We start from the raw sequence: 24,897 nt of genomic DNA on the forward strand, positions 1-24,897 counted from the left end.
GAATGACCGATATAATATTATACTGGATAATTTTTTATAATTAACTTACAAACTATAAACTATACAATTTTAATTAAAAAATTTTAATATTTTGAATTTAGAAATTAACATTTAATTGAATTTAGAGAAATTAACATTTAATGAAAAAAAATTATTTAAAAAAAAAATTTTTTTTTTAATTCTTTATTAAATATAAGACGATTTTTAGCCCCGAATTTTCCTGAATTAAATGGATTTAGCTGAATTGGATTTGTTCACGGTAAAAATATAAATTTAGATAACAATGAAAGTTTTAATTACAACATTCAATTAACTCAACGATTTTATATAGAATTTAATTACATAAGTTGAATATCCATTACTTTTTATTAAATTTTGAAAAAGTTAGTCTGTTTCTTTTTTCTGTACACAAACATTACTACAAATTCTTAATTAAATTAATAATCTTAACTAAATTATTTTTTTATTGAAATTTAATTATTAAAAACAATAGATGTCCTACTAATATAATTAAATTCTATGTAAAATTGTTGAGTTAATTGTATATTATAATTGAACATTTCTTCGTTACCTAAATTCATATTTTTACCGTGTGCAAATCCAATGCGGCAAATCCATGGCTAAAATCTTCTAATATTTAAAAAGAAAAATTAAATAAATGAATTTTTCTTTTTCATTAAATGTTGATAATTTCTCTAGATTCAACCTTATTAATATTAAAATTTTATAATTAAAATTCAACCTTAGTAATTACAAACTTTGAATTATCCAGTATGACATTTTTACTTTGTGCACATCCAGACTCAGGCGAATCCAAGGCAACTAACGCTTCTGTACTTCAGTAAGAACGCGCGCTTAGTTGATTCCCTTTACGCTTCTATTTTCATATTTTGTAATCTGGCAAGCTTATTACCAAAACTCTTCAAATCATTTTTCGAAAAATGTCTGCAAGTATATTTGAATTTGCGAGTCACTATATATATTACATTTTGAGTTTTATTCTGTATGTTCTTGAACTTTTATTTTCTCTTTTTACTTGGATGTTTTGTTTTGCATTTTGCGCTTTAGATTATTTGCTTAATAATTTTTATTTTGTTTCAATTTTTTTTCGTGCTCCTCACACTATTGTATTAATTTGTTTTGCTTTGGTTACATAATGCAATATTAGAAATACAATATTATTTTATTTAATTTTCCAATAATTTTTTTTTAAATTGAAAAAATATTTAAATTTGTAAATATTTTTTTTAAAAAAAATTCATATTTTCTATCTTCTCCCTTAAAAAATCCTTATACTTTTTCCTTGCTTTCTCAATGCTATGTGCTTGCAACTTATGCGCAGTAAATGAAACTTATTATTGTTTTTCGTCATTTTCTTTGTTAATCTCTACTTTCTTTGATCCTTTTTTATGTTATTTTATATATATATATATATATATATATTTGCTGCGCCTATACTACAGGTACATAACATAATAACATAAATAGAAGTTAAAAAATTATTAATATATAAAATGTTTTTAAAAAAATTTAAAAAGTCATAAAACAAAAAAAACGAAAAGACTTTGATTATATCAGCAAAACTCATTTGATTATATCAGCAAGAAAGAGTGCTTTGTAATATTGCATTAATACAGCCAAAGCAAAATAATCGAGTGAGGAGCAAAATAAGGCTGCAATGATTACTTTGAGAGAGTTGCATTTCATAAGACTGATTTTTCTGAAATAATGCTGACTTAATGGAGAAAAAGAAGTACGAAATTTCGACACAAATTCCTAAACACATTTTGTCACATATTTGATAGCTTACCTACAGAGGGTGGATCTTTGATTCGTTATTATTTCAAAAGCAATCTGTGATACATATAAAAAAAATGTCGGTTGCATAAATAAAAATAGTTTCAACCATAAAGTTAGCATTAATGTTGAAAAACAATATAGACGATATATAGAGCTCAGAGAGAACTAAAAAAATTCAAAATGTGTTTGGTAAATATTTCTTGACATTCTTCCATGAGAAACACGTTTCATTTAAATGCCACGATGCGAGAAATTGATAGTGTTCTCATCTTGTTATTTTCTGTAGGATTCTTGATTTGCCTGTTTCGGGCAATAACTTTTTTGTAATGTTTCGACGTATGTATGGGTCATTTTAGAAAACACGGAGTTAAATGAAACCAGATTTAAACTAATCCAGTTTCAAAAGAATCCTTAGAAGAAAAAAATTATAAAATAAAATAATAAATTTTAAAATAATCGCAAAATCATTTATAAGCGTACACCACATCACATAATGAATTTGTTTATTTAGGACAAACTTTTTTTGGACATATTCTGTAAGTGATTCAAGAAAATCATACGTGATCACTTTAGGTGTTCCAAAAAAAAAAGAGTGCTCATTAGATCGTCGAAAAAAATGATTAATTAACAGAACAAACAAAACCTTACTCGAAATCTAACGACACTCATGAAGAAAGCGTGATAACAAAAATCAAAACCTCTTAGATCGCTGACATAAAGAGAGAGGAGTTGAAGGCCTATAAGATTCATCTAGCTTTACTTGCTAGTGATTCAATAGATAGCGTTTTTGTTTCGACTTCGATTGAATATTTACTTTTTATCCCTAATGGCCTTATTTATTTTCCTTTTTAAAAAATAAATAAATAAGTAAAATAAAAATATAACCACACTTGTCGACGCATTAGAAATATGAATAAAATATAGAAATATAGAAATATGTATGAATAAAAGCCCGTAGTCACGAATTTCTGGAGCTCATTTATGTCTAAAGAACATTGACTAAATCTGCAAGTTAGAGAGGACTGTCAGATGTGCTTCATAATCCAAATAATTTTACTAAGTTGTAATGACTAAGGAATGAACCCACTTTGTACGCATTATCGTCCATGTAACATTCTATTGGATAGAAACATGTCTTACCAAACCCTTGTAAAGTACGAACAAAGGCAAATCAATGTGTATACATTGAGGGTGGTGTCATTAGGAAATAACTAGCTGCATTAGAATGCTTATTAAATCTCCCATATACAAAACGTCTTTATTCAAGGAAGCTTACACGTAAGCAAATTAAAACGTTAAAAAAAAGAAGGAAAAAAAATCTGCGTAATTTTCTGATTTTATTTAAATGTCACTGTAAATTCTTCAATAAATTTATTTATTTGCAGGTCCAATAGCGGGAGCTTTGAGCTACAAATGGAGTATTCGAACTATCACTTTTGCAGGAGTACTACTAGTCACAACCACAAATATCATCTGCTGGTTTGCCAAAGACATCACCATCATAACATTTTTCTTAGGAGGACTGCAAGGTTTTACCTTACTTCCATTTACTCTGCTTCACTTTCTACGACTCAATCTTAATGGTTTGAGATTAATTAGTGCAGAGGATATTGTAAATTTAAAAAAAAAACAGACACAAAAACGTACTACATTCTCTGTATATACATGACTTTCTTTTTCTTTTTTTTCAACGGAACCGGATTTCTAAATAGAGGGGGTAATCACAATCTGTGAAATTTGGTTCCCATAGTTTGGTCAGGAGAGCGTTCCAAAGTTTGGACCTCTAAATAATAATTTTACTTTTTACCTATTTCGCCTTATCTCGAGATTTCTTTAAGCGGATTGAAAAGTTTTTGCATACAATTATAAAATTCATTTTTCCAAAGATAAATCCACGTATAAAATAAATTTTAGTAATTATTTACATTATTTTTTATTATTTTACTGAGCAATAATCGAAAAAATTTTGAATTGTAAGATATACAATTTATAACTTCATTTTAAAACATGTTATTTTACATGGCAAAATACAAAATGTGGGCGAAATAATCTGAAGAATTCCTAATAAATCAAATTTTAAATATTCGACTTCTTTGAAATTCAATTTCTAAGGATATAAGTCGATACGAAACGTTATTTTGTTTATAAAAATATAGAATTTTATAAAAGCTCATTTTATTAATGTGTCAATCGTAAGGAAATGAAAGGATTTGAAGAATAATTAAATGTACTTAAAAAAAGAATTTAGTCCATTCTTTTTCAAGAGATAAACAGAATTTTTCTCTTCAGTCTTAATATTTTTAAAACTTAAATATTTAGAAAAAGTAATACTTATTTGTTTGTTTTTTAAATTAGATGAAAAGCTCAAAAATCAATGAATAGTTTTATATTTTCGCATGTCTTAAAACTCAAATAATAATTAAATAACAAGCGCTTTTAACGTATTTATATTAAAACCGTTGACTAAAAATAGCCGAATATTAACCTAATAGTTGTGAATAACTGTTACAAACTCAAAGCAGCAATAAAAATACCATATCATTTACAAAAAAACGCTGTTTCAGAAGATAGCAATGAGTCGTTCGATAAGTAATTTATTTATTTATTTTTTCTCAACTGAGTATTTTTTCGCAGACAACTTCATACTAAGTCGCATATATGAAGAGATTTTTGTAGTTTCGGTGGGTGCTTCAAATATAGAAAGTGAAAAGCAGCATTTTCGGCATATCGAAAAAGTGCTGTTTAAGCAACGAAAAAAATGATCCGATGTAAGATGTATCGAGATAAAATTTCCATCCGGCAATTTTAATATTGAAAATGCACTGGAAGAGCAGTTGAAACTGATGAAGAGCGTTAATTGATACCAGGGGGAGAATTCGAGAAATTGCTGAGAAATATCGAATTCACCGGTTCACAATCATTTGAAACGCATGCTCAAAACTTGACATATGGGCAAAAAATATAGATAGGGGAAGAAGGCTAGCTTCCATAGTCATAATGTAAGCCTCCAAGGTTTGGTGTGGTCCCTGTGTAGAAAGGAAGGAACAATATTTAGAGCAGCTGATGACCTCTCTTCCCAACCACTACATTGAGGAGGATAAAAGTTTTCTCTTTTTATTGGCAACAAAGTTGTTCCTTTGAGAAACCATTCATATCACCCATCTTGATTCAATCTGTTCTAACACATTTTGACATGAAAAAAAAGGATGAAACAGCGGAAGGCAGCGTACATTTAGAAAAGACCCGTCGTCAACGGAGTGGGGGGTGAGAGGGGTCCTCCCCAGCGGTTCTAGGAAAAAAAGGTACCTGGAAAAAAAGGTTCCGGAGAAAAAGGTACGGAAAAAAGGTCCCCGTAAAAAAAGGTCCCGGTAAAAAAGGTACCTGTGTAGGGAAAATTCTGTAGGGGAAAATATTTGAAATGAGAAGATTAGATTGAAGCGCTTTTAGCTGCTCCGTGCATGATTTTTAACTTTTGTTTCTTATTTATTCTAAAGAAATAAAAAAAGAATTTAAAATAGAAAATAACTCTTTTTTCACTTAAAAAAACAGATCACCGAAGTCACTGGCTACGGTCAGTGTGCGGGTGGGTGGCCACTTGGATCAGTCTGCGTAGGGACCGAGGGTGTGCGGTATTGGTCCTCGTTAAACTGTGCTACCGTAAAGTGCTCGACTTCGCGCGCAGGTCGTCGGGCTACCGAAGCGGGGGTGCCATCCCCTCCGCAGAGGATCAAAATTGTGATGGCATGTCTTCGGATCATCCTCCGGGATGTTTCCCAGACCGTCGCCAATAGCCCATTGTGCAGCTCTAGTGCGACGTAAATTAACAACAACAGCAACTAAACTTTTTTATTTTGTGTTTGAAATAGTATTTTTTTTAAAGATTTTATTCAGTTGAAATTATTTTTCATAGATCTTATTTAATTGAAATTTCATATTCTATATTTGTTCGTAGGCTTGTTTTTATGATAAGTTCAAACTGCAATCCTTTATGAACAAAAATGTACTAATGCTTATTTTATTGAAAATATAATGTGTTTAAAAATAGAAAAGTTTCAGTTTCTTTTTTTTTCTTCTGATAAATAATTCTTCGAAGCTATTTTGTTGTATTTCTTATGTATTTAATATTTTTTATATTATCTTTTTGACTAAAGTTAACAGTTTTCCATTTGTTTAAGTTAATTATTTGTAAAAAGAAACTTCGGTAATAATTTTGTAATTATGTAAAAATTCAATTCACAGTTTTGTATTAAAAATGCTGAATAATCATTTTAGCATAAATGTTTTCATAAGTTTTCAATTGTTAAATCTGTTAGCGTTAACTGTACCAATGATAGTTGAGACAAATTAAAGAATTTTCAGCAAGATGAAATTGATTTAAAACTATCTTCGAACAACAATGACTGGTGAACGCCTAAATTCACTGCTTTTATTCAAAGCAGAAAAAGATATTGTTAACAATATTAAGCTTGATAAATTGGCAGAATATTTTTCACTTTTAAAGCAACGCCGAATTAAATTTACGCAACTAATATAATTAATATAACGTAACTTTGCTAATATTTTAATTTTTTTATCCTTTTTATGCGAATTTCTTCATTTATAATTTAAATGGCAAATATTTTCAATGTTTTTCTACATTATTTTTTAAAAATGAAAGGACAATTTACTTTTGAATGAATTTTGTTTTGAATCAATTTCTGATCGAAGACTATTTGCTGATTATGACTTACTTTCTTATCTTCAAACAGTTGCTCTAATTAACTTATGGTAACAACGTTTAGACGAAACAAAAAATAAATTTTAATAACTAAGTGATTTTTCAAAAAACATTTAAATATGAAGTAAAAGTATTTAAAAGTTGCATTGAAAAACATTTAAATTTACAACTTTATTTTTTAAAATTATTTCCACAAATTATTATGGATCACTATTACTGAAAACTGATTTCAATTGAATAAGTTTCAGTTTATTTAGGAATAGTTTTTTTTAAATATTTTGTTACCGATTTAATAATAAAAATTTATAGAAATGTAAAAACTATATTTTCCTTTTATTATTTTTAATAATTACTGATACCATTTAGTTATAAATAATACCACATTTATCGCCTTTGGTGGTTGCATTTTCAAGTGCTGTAAAAATTATTTCGATGCATAGCATTATGTTTATAACTAGTCGAAATGATTTCAAAGTAAACTTTGGAAGCTCAAGTTTTGTGGCGAATTTAAACTCTTTTATTTGTTCTGTTTTACCTTTGATTATCAAACTTTAGTCAAATACAAATTGTATGTGTGTGCGCATACATACATACATACATACATATATANTATATATTTGTATACGCACACACATACAATATATATATATATATATGACAGTCGGCAAAATAAACCTCAACTCTCCCCCTCTCGAATCGGTTATCGATGGGCCTGATTTAGAGTCACAGGTCACGTTCGCCCCGACACTCACTTTGCTTTTTATGCACATGCACTGGTACATAGGATGCTTTGTTCAATCTGCTCACCCTAGGGCCGGGATAGCCTGGTCGGTAGGGAGCTGGGCCCATATCCAAGAGGTCGTGGGTTCGATCCTCGCCGGCCGAAGACTCCCCGTGTAGTAAATGGTGACTGATGCACGTTAAATCTGTCGAGACTCAAATTCCTGCATGTTCCCACAACAAATCAATACCTCTGGGGGTACTGATCCAGGAGTTTCCTTGTCTTCTGGATTGGTTCAAAATTACAAGGTTACGGAGTTGAACGTAAGTAGTCAAAAACGCATGAAATTGGGTCGGCTGTTCAACGACGGTTATAAAAATAAAAAATCTGCTCACCCTGTGCGTTGTTTTTTTGGTATAACATACCAAACCGAGCAGTTCATTACGTATTCTAAGAGCTTGACTTCTCCTTTCTATATTCTTTGATGTGGGTTCATTCCCTCTCTCACGTAAAAAAAAAAATCTACTTTTGAAGGTCACTGGTGACGAAAAATGAGTTGAATACACTATTTGTTCCGGTCTCTCTAAAAAAAATTTTTGTAGGTAAAACTTTCAGTTTGAATGAGGAGGACAAAAATCACTTGAATCGCTTTTTTATCAGCAAAGGACAAAAACCTTACGAGCACGGATTCTTGCTACTACCAGAAAGATAGTACTGGACCAGAATTTAATAAAATATTTATTCACCGTAAGAAAATAATCTTTCATTTAAAAAAAAAACGAAATTATTTTCCGAACAACCCTTATAATAAGCTTTTAAAATATTGTTTGACATGTTCATTGTTTTCCTTTTACAGGATTCGGTGTTGGTATGGCAGTCACCTTAGTGCCAGTCATGATAAATCAGTATTTCGTAAAGTACAAGAGTACAGGTGCGGGTATAGCGTGTGCAGGAGCGACGGCTGGATCATTCGCTTTACCGCCCATTGTGGAATTTGCGATCGAAGAGTACGGACTTGGCGGTTCATTCCTCATGATGGCTGGCATCACTCTGCATGGAATCCTGGGAGCATCACTCATGAGGCCTGCTCAATGGATCCCCAAAATGGCTTCTCTAGATGGTCAAAATAACAACAAATACACAGCAGGTAATCTATCTGTTAAGCTCATACAGATAATTATTGGTTCGAGCTTAATAATAAATATTGATATATAGTTACGTCATTCGATGCTCATTAAAGATCAATGAACACTGTCCACACATGATGTCAGAAGTGGGACGAAGGAAAAGTTTCCAAACAGTGTGACATATTTTGGTTAAAATGAAAGTGTTTAAAGATAAAATATTTCAAAATTATTTATTTTTAGTCAAAATAAGTAAACGTATAATCACTATTATTGTTATGCTTACAAATGTCTGAACTATATAATCTATTATCTATGAACTATATAATCTATCATATTGTGTCTGTACTGCTAGTAATTTAACATAGAGTAAAAGTGTAAAATATGCCACCGACCTTAATAGTGACCTTTTAAGGACGCAAGATGATGGAAGGAAAACACCATCACAAAGAGCTCAACATTTTAATTATACATTCACATTAAACAATAAAGAGTAACAACATAACATTAACTAACATAACAAAAAAGAACTTGAACAAACTGAGTGGGGAAAAGGGAACCAGGAAGGTTAGGAGCTCGTCTTGCGTCATCTCACATTAAGTCAGAATGAAGACTATATTGTTATTGTTATTGCGGATAGAGGGGTAGCGCCATCTGGTGCTACGAATTAACTATCCGTTACAACCTTAAGTCGGACAAAAAAGGATTAAAAAATTTTTAATTCCATTACAGGAGACCAGAATCTGAATTTTCTAACGAAATCGGAAGAAGTAGAAAATCTGCTGAACGAAAATCCTTCCTCAAAGAATAAAACAGTCTCTACAATTCACCACAATGGAAATGATGACGACGAAGATAATTCTCTACTGCCTAACTCAAAAATATCAGCCATTATAGCCACAAAAAGCAATCATCTGAAACAAAATGGTATCAACGGGGTTTCTATTAAGAAAAAGAGACACTGTGAATCCCAGGTAACAGTAGATGAACCTCACGGAACACTCCAATTGATTGAAGATCCACAAAAACCGATCTACGTGGGGCAAGATGACAATCGGTTGAAAGGCATGATGGNCTAAATCCCATTGAGAACCTGTGGCATATTCTAAAGAATCGCTTAGCCAAGATGAATTGCACGACAGCAGAACAAATGATAAAAAGTGCTATTCAAGTATGATTCCACGACGATGAAGTCAAGAACATGTGCGCTACATTAGTGGAATCAATGCCAAAACGTGTTCTTGAAGTCATAGCTGTTAAAGGAGGACATACTTCATATTAATACAGACATGTATCAATGTGACTTAAGGTGTGTAATGATTAAAAACTAAAGTTTCAATAAATCACTTTTTTTGCATTTGTCCCAATTAATTCGAACAGTATAGTATATAATCTATCATATTGTATCTGTACTGCTAATAATTTAACGTAGAGTAAAAGTGTAAAATAAGCCACCGACCTTAATAGTGACCTTTTAAGGACGCAAGATGATGGAAGGAAAACACCATCACAAAGAGCTCAATATTTTAATTATACATTCACATTAAACAATAAAGAGTAACAACATAACCTTAACTAACATAAAAAAAAAGAACTTGAAAGTTTTATCCAAACTGAGTGGGGAAAAGGGAACCAGGAAGGTTAGGAGCTCGTCTTGCGTCATCTCACATTAAGTCAGAATGAAGACTATTGTTATTGTTTTTGCGGATAGAGGGGTAGCGGCATCTGGTGCTACGAATTAACTATCCGTTATAATCTCCCCCTTTGACCCCAAAGACGACCCGACCAGGGGTCAGCAGAAAAGGCACTCTGTGAATCTTGCTGTCTTCGAGCATTGGTAGGAGTGGGAGAGCTGGGTTTAATAGTTCTGGCAGGTCTTTCTCTTCTGCGCAAAGCTTGTACAGGTGGAGTTTTATTACCTCTGAACGGAGTTAACGCAGAGGTGTGATATACACCTACTGGTAAATTAGGTGAATCTGTGTTCGCCACAGAATACAATACTGGTGATTTTTGTTCAACGATGACAAAAGGTCCGTCAAGACGGGGCATAAATTTCGATGAAACACCAGTATTCTTCTTGCTTATGTTGGGTTTCGTAACTAGGACTAAATCTCCCGGAGAGTATGCAGGAGCGGGTCTTCTTTTCAGATCCGCATACGACGTGTTTTTATCTTGTTGTCCTTGCATGATCTCCTTGGCGTCAGACGTGAATTTTTCTAATTTCTTTAGATAAGGAGTCATCTCTGCTACAAAGTTGTCATTTTCAATAATTCCGCGAAAGTCATTTGTAATGTCATCGATTGTGCGCAATTCTCAGCCAAAATTGAGAAAAGCAGTAGTTTTTCCAGTGGAACTGCACTCAGAGGTGTTGAGTGCAAAGCGAACCGAAGGAAGTTTTTCCGACCATGTCTCATGACGGTTGTTAATTAACATTGCAAGTCGACGTTTCAAATCTCGGTTCTTCCTCTCTACTGGGTTCGCCTGGGGATGGTATACAGGGATCAAGGATTGATGAATGTCCAGCAGATAACAAAGTAGCTGCATAATAGCGGGCACAAACTGAGGTCAGTTGTCGCTGATAATTCTGCGTGGAATACCATACCTCATAAATACTTCTTCTATCAGGGTGGTAGCGCATTCTTTTGCTGCTGCTTTTTCCAGTGCAAACAGTTCAACCCATCTAGTGGTAACATCTTCCACAATATAGATCCACTTCTTTCCATGGCTTTCAGGAAGAAGACCAAATAGGTCTATTGACAATGTTTCAAACCTTTGTGACGGAACTGGAGTTTGGAGTAGACCAGAAGGTTTCTGGTTAGAGGGCTTGTATCTCATGCATTCAATACATTCTTTCACATAATTAGTTATGTACTTCCTCATGCCTGTCCAGTAATATCTTCTTGAAATTCTGTCAAAAGTTCCCTCCGCACCGTAATAATCTGCGGTAGGAGCATCGTGATGGAGTTTGAGGATCTGCTCTCTTTCATGTTCTAAAATGACTAGTTGTGCTTCATCAGTTTCGGAATTGGGGGCATATCTGTAGAGGATACCTCGATTCATTAAAAAACTTCTTTCTGTCCAATTTCTGTATTCTTCAGTCAGGTTGACTGCTTCAAGACTATCAATTATTTTCTTCAAATTTTCATCTTGTAGTTGGCTTTCTCTGACTTCCTTAGGACTTCTAGTAGGAAAATCTATCGTAACAACAATAGGTTGGCTAACAGTCACAGCACATATCTCGCACAAGCTGTCTCGACGGACGAGAAACAGGAACGAACACACAGGAAAAACAGGACGAGAGAGCATGTCAGCAACTACATTGCATTTGCCGGGGTCATACTCAATATGGAGATTAAACTCCTGAAGTAGCAAAGCCCAACGAGCAAGTCGTCCTGAAGGGGACCTTAGAGACATAAGCCATTTTAAAGCTTGATGATCTGTAGCAACGATTGTCCCTCAATGTACCATCTGAATTTTCCTAGAGCCCAAACAACGGCAAGAGCTTCGCACTCAGTTGTTGAATAATTGCGTTCAGCACTAGTTAAAAGTCGGCTTGCATACTCAAAGGAATGCTGATCTTCATTGGTCTTTCCTTGAAGGAGGACAGCACCAAGAGCGTATGCACTCATACGTATAACATAAGGTGTGTTAGGGTCGCACTGCTTCAAAACAGGTGGTGAAGTTAGCAAAGTCTTTAAAATGCTGAAAGAAGTTTTATCTTTTTCTGTCCAGCACCAAGAGGAGGACTTTTTGGTGAGGTTACTGAGAGGTCGAGCCTCTTCAGAAAAGTTCGGAACGAACCTTCTGTACCAGGAGCATGTCTGCAGAAAGGACTGCACTTGCTTTACAGTCCTGGGTTCAGGTATGTTCTGAATAGCGGCTGTTTTATTAAGGTCAGCTTGGAGACTTTCTGGGGTAATAAAATGTCCCACATATTTGACCTTTGAGCATACGAAGTTGCATTTTTCTCGGTTAGCAGCTAGTTTGAATAAGGAAAGTCTATGAAAAACTTCTTCCAAATTTTCTAAGTGTTCTTTAAAAGTTTCTGATAGAACAATTATATCGTCAAGGTAAGATAATATAAAGATATTTTCCAGACCACTTCTGAAATTATTGACGAGTCTTTGGAAAGTCGCTGGAGCGTTCTTTAATCCAAAAGGCATTCTTACGAAGCGGTTAGTTCCGAACGGACAAGTAAAAGCTGTCTTGTCTCGGTCCGCAGCAGCTACATTCACCTGATGATAACCAGCTTTCAAGTCGATTGTGGACATATAACGAGTGTGTTTGGCGTCATGAAGTAGGTCGTCAATGCGTGGGAGGGGATAGGAATCTGTTTTGGTGATGGGATTCAGTTTTCTATAATCCACGCAAAATCTAACACTACCATTTGACTTAGCTGTGAGTACAACAGGTGTTGCGTATGGTGATTCACAGGGTTCTATAATACCTTCATCTAAGAGTCTATCAATCTCATGCTTCATGATTTCTTTTCTTGCTGGGGACACACGATAAGGAGATACAGATACAGGTGGATGGTTCTGTGTATCAATGTGATGCTCAATGAAAGGAGTTGCCTCTCCCCCTAGTCGAAAACTACTTTCTTAATTAAATAACATTTCGTTCAATTTCTTCTTCTGGATAGTAGTTAGGTGGGCACCTTCATCTTCACGTAACTGTTCAGGATGTTCTTTCAGTTCGAACTGCTGAATGGAAGTCAGATGAATATCTTCATGCAAGTGATCAGGGTGATCAGTTTCTTTTACGGTTAACGGTGCAGCCGTTTGGAAAACATTCGAATCTTCAGCTTCACAGGACTGTTGAATCTGTTCTACAAAATGAAATTGACGTTTAGGCTGATCATTAAAAAACCAGGTTTTCCTTTTGAGGTTGAGAACAATTCCGGATGATTCTGGAAAGTCAACACCCAAAAGAGTGTTGCTCTTCTTGGTTCCAGGTATGGCAATAAGGTTTAGAGGCAAAGTATGACCTCCGAGACGAATCTTCACACAGGTGGTATGGACTTCTTTCTCGATCTTGCTACTGTCTGCCAAAAACATGACAAGTGAACTAACTGCGAAGGTTGTTCCTTGATTTTTCAATAAATTGTAAAGGGTTTCACCAGCAATTGAATGGGTTGCGGTAGTGTCTGCGCAAGCAGTACCCATGAATCCATTAATAGTCACTTGGAGGGTTGCCAACTGTCTTGATGGTCTAGATACCGATTGAAAAATAGCACTGCTGAGGGTACCATGGTTTTTCTTGTCACTTCCTTTACAAGTTTTACATTTAGGTTTACAGACACCTGGTGTGCCACACCCACAGCATACAACTTCAGGAGAATATTCCTTTTTCACCCTATCATTTCTTTGGAAATAGGGTTTTCTCTCTTGAGGTGGTTGTTTAGGAGGAAACGTCTTCTTTTGATGAAAAGATCACCAAATGTCAAGAAAGTGTTTCTTGACTTCGGGCGGTACTTTCTTTTTAATCTGATCTGCAATGATCAGTTGTTTCAGTCTTTCAAAATCATCCACCTTAAGTTCGCTAAGCCAACCTTCGAAGAAGCCAGAAATTTCGAAGAAGTCTTTGCATGTTTTATCTGGGTCCTTCTTATGTTGAACGAAGAGTTGACGAAATTAGTCACCAGTAAATTTTAAACTTCGTAGAAGCATTTCTTTTAATTTTTTTTATACTCTTGGGTTTCTTCAGGTTCTCGGACAATGAGAGAAGTGATGTCTGTTGGAAGGGTTCCAATCAAGTAAGGAATCCATGAGGACTCATGTAGCTTCATGAATTTCACCTGTCTCTCAAAAATATTTAAAAAATTCCCTAGTTATTCTGTTTTAGGGTTGAATTTAGGAATTAGATGTTGCATATTTATTTCAGCAGTTGCGTTTGAAGCAAATGTGCCAAAGGTAGGATTTGAGCTAGCAGCTGCCAAGTTTAACTTCAAACGTTCGATCTCCAACAACTGGTCACTTTCTTGTCTTTTACGCTCCTCTAATTCTTTGTTATCACTTTCTGTTTGATGCCTAGTTTCTATTATAGTATCAAGAAGGGTTTTAGTGAATTCTTCATCATAAGTGTCAGATTTTATGATAAGTTCCTTTAAATCAATAATGAGCATGGTATCACTTACCTCCAAGCCCAATTCTATGGATAACGTTTTCAAATCCTCTTTACGGGCCTTGGCTAAGTAAGTCATGGTTATTTGTGGAGTCAGGGGGGAGGGAAAAAGATGCAATAATTTTTTTTTAATTGTTCAGATATTGTCTTTCTATCATTCAGTTTCTTTTACAAAATTATTATTATTTTTTAGTAAATTCACCCAATCAAATAATAAAATAAAACAAACCAATTTTCAAAAAAGGAAAGGAAAACTGGTAAAACTGATAAATTTTCAAAATCAACTTCAGTAATCAGATATAGAAATTACCCCTTTAAATGCATATTACAAGAAAAATGTGACTTTAACAATACACATTTTCACTACAACACTTAACTAAAAAACACACAGAAGAAATTAAATATTAAGTTTTATATAGATAAACTTTGCTATACTGATACATTAAACAAAATTTTAAATACAGCAGAGAAAATAACCTGAAAATGTATCAGAAATATATATGTTTTAAATTCAATTCACATACAACAAATTAAATTTAAATTCAACCAAATGCTATTATTACAAGAAGAAAAAATAGCAACATCTTATTGTGGTGTATACACGTAATACCACAAAAAATTCTTAAGGTACAATAAAAAAAATTCCTTTTTAAAATGCAATTCTACTTAAAATAAGCAACTCCTTAAAATGCAATCCTGAAACAGAACTACAAAATTCTCAAAACATAACTCAAAATTTTATCAAAACGCAACCTTCTTAAGTTAAAAATAATGCCAAAATACTTCTTAAAATCAAAACAAAATCACTGTTGAGAACATTAAAAGAGCATTTGACTTAAGAACACAGTAATAATAATAAAAGAAATCACTATATAATATTTCAAGCAACAGAATAAAATCATCCAATTTATTTCCATAAATGTTACGAGAGCTTATTATTAATGACATCTTTAACCACCAAAGAAAAGAAAATAAACCATTCACTTCATAAATCTTCCATTGGGATTAACATATTTTCCAAACCACAGTAAAATAAGCTATTCTCATTTATCCATGAATTAAATATTTTTAATTAAGAACTTCCTGGCAGGAATGAATCATACATTTCTTAAGTATTATTGAGTAGGCGATAGAAAGTGAAACTTTCTAACTTTACGTCGTCATCTTTAATAAACATTCAATAAATATAAAAATGTTTCTTGGAACTAAATATTTGCTTTTACCACTTTTATGAAACAAACAAAAAACAGTAGTTACCTTACTTAACTAAAATTATAGAATTCGGGGTGAATTCTTAGATACTTTCATACTTTTTATAATTAAAAGAATAAACTTATATTCAAAAATACGTTTAACAAATTTTAATCGGGTAAAAAGTAACTGTGCAATAACAACAAAATAAAGCTCGGATGAGCGTTTGCAATTTACTATCTTATTTTCTTCAAAGTATAACACACTTATATTATTGAGCTTGGATGAGCTCTTTAGAAGGTACAAAATGTAACAATGTATTTGTTTACGAATTCAGTCATTGCATCTGCAGTGCAATATAAATATATTAAAGTGAGTTATGTTTATACAATCACTTTCGCTTTGTATCCTATCCTCATTATAAATTGAACAAGGAAGTATCACGTTTAAATAATTCAAACATAGCATACTTTAATACCACAAGAAAGTTTAATATTATATACTTCAGTCAACAATAAATACATGTATATGGAAAAACTTTTGATTTCTGTTTTCATTTTTGAAAGCTAAACACTTTTAAGTTTAGTTCGTTTTAAGGATAAATATGAATCGATGTACTTAGAAACATTAACTATGTACCAAGAAATCTATTTTATCAGAGGAATTATAAGCACAGCATAATAGAAACTTTAGTTATTCGTGCAAATTCACAATTAACAACATGCAAAGTGTAATTGAATGGAAAACATTATCACTTTAATTAAACCAAAAGTAGGTATAAAAGTTTCATGATTGAAACATTGAAAGTTATCAGGGTGATAATTTGTTTCTTTTCAGTTGGTTCCAGAGGGAACATATAACTGAAAATTCTTAAGATAAAAGATCAGGAGTGGACCAGACCCGACCCCACGTTGGGTGCCAATTTTGTAAGGACGCAAGATGATGGAAGGTAAACACCATCACAAAGAGCTCAATATTTTAATTATACATTCACATTAAACAATAAAGAGTAACAATATAACTTTAACTAACATAAAAAAAAAGAACTTGAAAGTTTTATCCAAATTGAGTGGGGAGAAGGGAACCAGGAAGGTTCGGAGCTCGTCTTGCGTCATCTCACATTAAGTCAGAATGAAGACTATTGTTATTGTTTTTTGCGGATAGAGGGGTAGCGCCATCTGGTGCTACGAATTAACTGTCCGTTACAACCTTAAGTCGGACAAAAAAGGATTAAAAATTTTTTAATTCCATTACAGGAGACCAGAATCTGAATTTTCTAACGAAATCGGAAGAAGTAGAAAATCTGCTGAACGAAAATCCTTCCTCAAAGAATAAAACAGTCTCTACAATTCACCACAATGGAAATGATGACGACGAAGATAATTCTCTACTGCCTAACTCAAAAATGTCAGCCATTATAGCCACAAAAAGCAATCATCTGAAACAAAATGGTATCAATGGGGTTTCTATTAAGAAAAAGAGACACTATGAATCCCAGGTAACAGTAGATGAACCTCACGGAACACTCCAATTGATTGAAGATCCACAAAAACCGATCTACGTGGTGCAAGATGACAATCGGTTGAAAGGCATGATGGAACCCATCAAAGCTGCCTGCGAAATCATCAAGAATCCAATGTTCCTGATTATTGCTAGCAACTATTCCATTTTTTTCCTCTCCTATATGACTTACTTGATTGTTATAGTGGATTATTCTCTAGATTTGGGTATAGACAGGACAGACTGTGTCTTTCTCGTATCTACCTTCTCAATAGCTGATCTTATAGGCCGAGTGGGATCTGGTTGGATCACAGACAGTGGCATTATGAAGCGGAAACATCTTATGATGGGAAATATGATTTTGGTGGGCGGACTGTTGGCAGCCACTTCATTCACCACCACATACATAGCTGTCACTGCCATATCAGTGTGTACTGGACTCGTGGTGGGGATCAATCTCATTCTCTTTTATGCCCTCTTAGAAGAATATTTGGGAATACGGCAGCTGCCCATGGCCATCGGGCTTATGAATTTTTCGATTGGTGTGATTTCATTAGTGACACCCTTGCTTACAGGTAAGTAAAGCATTTTACTTTTCAATCCATAACAGATATGCTCAATGAGCCCTGAGGAATTTCAAATATAAACCACCGTTTTTTTTTTCTTCTTTTAAATATTGAAGATTCTCCATTTGATTTTTAAATTATAATTTTTAACTTAAAGATGAACCCAATGGCATTACATCTCAAGTAAATAAAAATAAGGTTGAACAACTACTTCGATCACCACCGCTTTACGGAACTTAGGTTTTTCAAAATATCAAACACGATCTGACGTATCTTTCTAGAGTTTCTAGAGAGTTTCTTTCTAGAGTAGAGTTCATTTTTAAAAAAAATTTTAACCTCATTTTTCCTTTTTGTCGATTACAGCGCAAATCTGTGGTGCTGAAATCGGTGGCTCAAATTGGGATATTTTTTTCCGGATAATCTCAATCTGCAAAATGGAATCGGGAGTATTTAAGTTTTTTTAAGTTTCCTCGCGCCTGCCTAGAAGTTGAGTTAATAATTAATGGAGCTAACTAATGGCTAAGGTAATACTTAAGGGGCTAACTAATAACTTATTTATACGAAATTTCAATTAAAATTCCAAACTATCAAAGTCAGCTTGGATTCATCGATTAAATTAAAATAAAAAAATAAATTCAGTAAGTAAATTAAAGTAAATAAATGAAAGTTAAGTAAACTTGAATTCAATGTCACCAAAAGGTGCTTAGACATGGTATTTATTATAACTTTATGTCTGAACGTTTTATAGTTCGGAGAAACATTATCTCCCATCGGATTTACATTGCATTTTTGAGAAAAATTGTTCTTTTTCCGTTGGTGTATTTTATTTCTTTATGCTAACATACAAGTCCAAAACTGTTCCTTATTGCTATTCTTATTGGCTAGAAATTCACAAATAAAAATCTCTTATGTTATGTCATAAGTATAAAATGAACGAAAGATATAAAGGTATTTTTTACCTGTACGCTCAGTCCTTATTTGACGCTATCATTCTTTCTTAGTATTACTCTCGGCTATTATTACGTTTTCGAAATTAATAGTGTTTTTATTTTAAAGTACAATCTAATATAACTTTCCAACGCAAACACTTAATGATAAACATTTTAAAAACGGTCTATAAGTTATTCTCCGTTTTAAAATTATTAAACATCGTTACATTTACTTTTATGTATAGCATTTTGAAAAATATACCATTAGAACAATAAAAACAAAATTATCAGAAATTCTCTTTATTATTACAAAATATTTTTTTGGCCAAAAGCATTCAACGAGTTTTTATAATAGGAATTAAAAACAAATATTAAATAGGAATTTTAAAAAAAAGTAAATAAATAAAAATTGTCTATACAGTTTCAATGGTGAACTCGTCTGCCTTTATTAATTAGCCTATTTGAGTTCACTCCCTTCAGTCATTAAAAATGAGTCCTAGAACGTGAAAATCCGATCAAAAGTCATTCAAGGTGGTCCGTTTATTTTTTAGCGCACTCTACAATGTCAAAAAAAAAAAAAGAAAAAAGATATCTCTAGAATAAGTTTTGTTTTAATGACCGTCAAAAAGATAAAAAACTTACTTAACCGATTTGTTGCTGATGAGAGAAGACCATAAAGAATTAAAAAATCGACATTTTTAAAAGGTCAGAATTACAGGTTTTAAAAAATGTAAAAATTTGTATTGATCCAAGAGTTCCCTTGTCTTCTGAATTATGTTCAAAATTACAATAAATACGAATTCCGCACCCGGCTCGCATCGACAACAGAGCTGACGTAAATTATCATCAGTGATAGACAGATCATAGGTTAGAGTCCCCTTGCTGTCAGGCTAACCTTGGGAGATTTTCGAGGTTTTCTTCTTCGTGAAACGCTAATGCGTGTTCATTTCATCAAAAGTCCCTCCAAGACGGCAAATTTTTCCCAATACTTGAGAAGTTCCCTTGTCTTCTGTATTGGGTTCAAGGCATTGGTAGACATAAACTCAAAATCTTGTCAGCTGCTCAACAACGGTTATAAAAAAAAGAGAGACTTTGGTGGATTAAAAAATATTTATGAATTTCATCTCTTTAATAATGGGATAACCACTTATGGGTTTTAAAATGTTTCATATAATTTACACACATAATTATATGAACGTCAACAACCTATGAAACTTCAAAATTGTCATAAATTCTATTTAATTAATTAATAATACGTTATCTTTTATAGCTTATTTTGATTAAAAAAAAGTTCGTCTAATAATGCTTTATTTATTTTAAAATAAGAAATTATAATTAATACAAAAAGTTTTTTTCAAAAAAAAAATAATTTTTTTATTCATTACTTTACTAGTACATAATTATTAAGTATGTATCACATTTTAGAAGTCAACCTAGAAAGATTTTTTCGATAAAAGAATTATCATTTAAAATAATTTGTTTTAAGACATTTATTAACTAGATTTATAATATAACATGTATTTTAAACATACATACATTAAAAATACTTTAAAACATGCATTTATAATATTCACAATTCATTGTAGTTACAGACATAACACATGTAATTTAGTGTTAAAAATCTTTGATGTTGAATTCGTTTGTATTAATCTTTCTCTAAGCCCTGTTTCGTAAGAGCAAGCATATTTAAAAAACTTAATCCTTGGGACGCTGTTATTTTTGACTATCTAATTGTATACTTGATTATAACAAAAAATAAACTTATGTTGAAACGTAAATTAAACAGTACAGAAACGTTTTAAAGAGGAAGTTTTTAAGTGAAAAAAATTTAAATTATAATACTAGTTTGAATTGTACTGAGACATCTAATATTTCGTGCCGTATATTAAAGACTTCTAACATTAATTATCTTTTTTCTTCTAACATTAATTATCTTACATTTAAGTAAAAAAAAAAAAAAAAAAAAGATAATTCAGGATATCTTAATATCAAACTAAATTATGTTTACAATTTTTATTCAGTTACAAGCTAATAACTCAAAAGCAAATAGAGTTACAAATTATATTTTGCTAGTTCAAAATCAAAGTAAGGATTCAAAGAAGAAGTAGAATAAGTGGTCACCTGAAAATAATGAACACTCATCAAAATATGGTCTAAGTTTATAAACAAAAATGACATATTACTAATATAAATTCATGTTTTAGGTTATTTCCGAGACACAATGGGCAGTTATGATCATCTATTTCATCTCCTGGGTGGCGCATCCATCTTCTGCGGATTGCTTTGGATTCTTGAGCCCCTTTCTTCAAGATGTAACCTCATCTCATCCACAAACTTAAAAGTTGCAACAAGGGTACATCACGAGGATTGCATAGACCGAAAACATTAGGAAAAAGTGGTTACAGAGATCTGAAAGGACATTTTATATAAGGTGAGGACGATTCCCGAATTTCAGTAGTTGTCAAAATGCTTGAGGACTCCAATTTCTCCAAAATCATCTTAAAAACGCGGAAATTTTTTTAAACAAGATCATCTCCTCTTACAGAGAATAGAAACAAAAAGCAAAAAATTAAAAAAAAGCACCTGGCTCAAACTGAAGAAAAGTAACAAACTCGTTTGAAAATAATTTCTGTTTCGTCGAATATAATTTCAATAACTGTGTACTCATTCATTTTACACGTGTTAAAAATGCAGAATGGCGTAAAATATCTCATAACTGCTTGATAATGAAATCAAGTTTGACAAAGATGGTTCTTAGTTACTATTAGTTATAAATTTACAAAAGAATAATAATAATAATCTTTTCTGCACCTAAATATATGGATGTCCTCAAATGGTTCGATGCCATGCAACCGATAGTTTGATTGCCACAGCACAATACTAACAAGAACTATTGATACTTGTAAGCTTTGAGAGAAGAAATCAAGGAGCAATGAAACACTAAATGATGTGCCCTACACAAACTGTGAACATCCACATCGATATAAGTAATCGTGCCTTGCCAAGATATTTTGGCGATTGCTGCAGCTTTCCTATTTCACTTTGAACCTCTAAGTCATGTATGCAACATTTCTAGGAGAATCATTACCAACCCAATTGCATTATCAGACTTCGTGATTTGAAAATCAAAGGGCTTTCAATGCTGCGTGTCAGCATGGATCTTTACACAATGTGATATATGAGATTTTGTGCATTTTAAGTGATATCATTTTTTATAAATTTTAATTGAATTATTTTCTGCTTTTATGTATTTATGAAGAAATAAAATAATATTTTGATTAAATGACTCTTTTATAATTTTATCTATAGCGAAGTCTTAGTTGAACAACACAATAAAAAACCTACAATACAGTTAAACACTAAGCAAATAACCCGACCCGAAAATCAGATAATATGACACATTATTATTTTTTATTGCCTGAAAATATTTCTTTCAAAAAATATTTTTTTTAAATGTTTATAATTTATGTTTTAAAAAATGTATGAAAATATTTTTTCATAAAAAATATATTAGAAAAACAAGTTTTATTTTTAAAGTTTATAAATAATCTAAAAATAGATCATGCTCATTCATTAATCAAAAAGCCCGTTCACTTTGATAGTATGACGATTAAAATTAAAGACTCAAGGTGAGGCTTAAAAATCTGAATTCATGAAAATTTGTAGAGTTTAATGTTGTAAAGACTTTTATACTTTCTCAGAAAAGACTAGTAGCTTGCATCTTAAATTATTTATTCACAAGTTAGAGATGCACAAAACAGACATAAAAACGACACATTACAGACAAAATTTAACCAAGACATTTATCAAAATACCGCCATCATCATTTTTATAATCTCGACTCCACTCTCTTTGGAAACAAACAGAAACCTAAAAGAAAGTTAGTGTGCCATCTAGTGGCCAGTCTCTTACAATGTCCAACTATAATAATAGCATAATAAGTTCCTATTGACATGAAGACTGTGAAATCAAGTCAAGGGAATCAGAAAACTTTTTTCAACTTGAAAATCAATGTAAAAGGTCTGAAAAATGTCAAAATATAAAATTAGTAGCCGCCTTCGGTGAACAGCTGAAAATAAATGGAATTTCTAGATTTAAAATCGTACGCTCAAATATGAAGACAATATGTTAGTCTATATAAACGAACTCAAGTGAGAGTGGATTTAATTTTAGTCTCCTTCATGATGGTTTCGAGGTGAATTTGTTGAAATAAAAAGTTCAGTACAAAAAGCAAATATACTAATTATCTCAATGGTGCTTTTGATGGATAATAAAACAAATTAGCAACTTTCTAAGGGTCATTTCGCCAAAACGACAACGATTATAAATTCTTTTAAAGTAAAAAAATACACAGATCTAAAACAGTAAACAATACATTCTAAAGCAAAAAATATTTTTGTTTAATGGCACGGTCGGAAAAAAAAAGATACCATAACCAAATAAATGTGCACTTATGTTTTAAAAAAGATGGCAAATTTAATTTATAATTAGAATTAATTTTGGATTGCCAATTTTATTCCACTTCTTAAGCCTAAATGAAACATTTTTTGCAGTTTCTTTATTTATATAAATATATATATTTAAACCTAGGATTTGAAACCTAAACTTAACTCACAGGAGCAACAGCCAAAAGAGTGCCCATCTTCTCTGGGGAGAAGGAGCAGATGTTCCGGTCGTTGGATGGTCAGCCGAACACGGAACCAACGGTGTTTAGTTCCCAATCATGTTTGGTACCCATTTTATTGACCCACTGTAGGGTCTGAGTCAACCTTTCCCGGTCCGAGTATCGAACCCAGGATCTTTACCACGAGAGCGCGAGGTGCGACTACTCAGCCACTGTCGAGACCTGTCTCAATCTGGCAGTTAAATGTGGGTGCGCAAACATATAATTTTATGTATGATGCCTTTTTAGCTTCTGTTAGTGCCCAACCTGCCGCCATTAAAAATTTGGATTATTTTTGTAAGTTTTGTGATATTTTTCATTTAAAGGATAATAATATCCAGGTACAGAATTAAAATTTGTGCATTAAAAGGATGTCAAAAAATGATAACTATTATTAATATTTGGCAACGAACTAACAAAAAGTTTTAATATTAGAATTTAGTAATTTTACACCTCTTGAAATTAAAAAGTAGTTTGAACGAATAAGCATATTTATAATTAAAATTACTTCGTTAAATATAGTTATTTTTTACATATATATAACTTTTATGTTAGCCTGCATATTTGTTTTTGTTTCTAACACTCGTTTTTACTTCAGGATTTAAACTATTAGCTTAGAGAGCTTTAATTAGGTATTTCATTTTTTTCGAAATTCATCTGCTTTTATTTATTTTTATTATAGCGCAATGTTGAAACAATGAAAAACAGCATTTTTGAATAATGCATGGAAACAACGCAATATGGAAGGAAGAAAAATATCGCAAATTGATTAAACAAATATTAACATCCTGTAACAGAAAGCGCCATGCAAATCATTCAAAAGAGATAAGGAAAAATTGAATCTGTAGCAATGGTTTTCAACAAAGGAATTTCGCTATTGCTCTTGAACTAAACGTCGGTTGAAACTGGTGATTTAGAAATCCTCTTTAAAAATTTGGAAGCTGCAGAAAAAAACCTCTCGAGTTATTTGCTAACAGACTTTCGCTTTAGTATAGAAACGTGAGATTTCATAAAAAAGAACTTCATAACAAACATATTTTTGTTTACTGAATGCAACTAAATTAATTAAAATAACTAAACTTTTTTTTCTTAGCAGAATGAACTAAAAAGCCCAACATTTATATATATTTTAACATTTTTGAAAATTACAAAAAAAATAAATAAAAAAATCGGGGATTTATTGCTGCAATAAAGCAAAATTAATAAAATCGGATAAAACCTAGAATCTTGAAATATTTTCCCAAGTAATAATACATAATTAAAGAAAGATTATTATATTTTTTCATAATTAAAAGGCAAAGATCTGAATAAATAAAAATTAAAATCTAATAAAACTATTTTAAACTAAAAAAAATGTAGTAGCTTAAAATAGAATTATCAGATGAAAATAAATGCAGCTATTTGAAAATTCTTCTGCGGAAATTAGGACACCAGAAAATTTAAGCATCTCGAATCTGAGAATATTCAGATTATATGAATAAAGTTTTCATCAATAGATGGCAGCACGTCTTACATTGATTCAAAATATTTTTAATGATGTAACTCTCTTAAAATGGCATATGG

At 32.0% G+C, this 24,897-nt stretch overlaps 1 protein-coding gene across 1 annotated transcript; it reads left to right on the forward strand.

The window, feature by feature from the left end:
• Nucleotides 1–3,185: 3,185 nt before the first annotated feature.
• On the forward strand, nucleotides 3,186–21,954 carry LOC107454315 (monocarboxylate transporter 12; the record flags this gene model as incomplete). The annotated part of the gene is given in 4 exon segments (XM_071177046.1): nucleotides 3,186–3,329; nucleotides 8,095–8,385; nucleotides 16,933–17,751; nucleotides 20,876–21,954. Coding segments are annotated over 4 exon segments (1,439 nt in total), but the record flags the coding sequence as incomplete, so codon positions are not given.
• Between the last annotated feature and the right edge of the window lie 2,943 nt (nucleotides 21,955–24,897).

Source organism: Parasteatoda tepidariorum, chromosome 2, assembly GCF_043381705.1.
Source record: "Parasteatoda tepidariorum isolate YZ-2023 chromosome 2, CAS_Ptep_4.0, whole genome shotgun sequence".
Classification (NCBI taxonomy): Eukaryota; Metazoa; Arthropoda; class Arachnida; order Araneae; family Theridiidae; genus Parasteatoda; species Parasteatoda tepidariorum.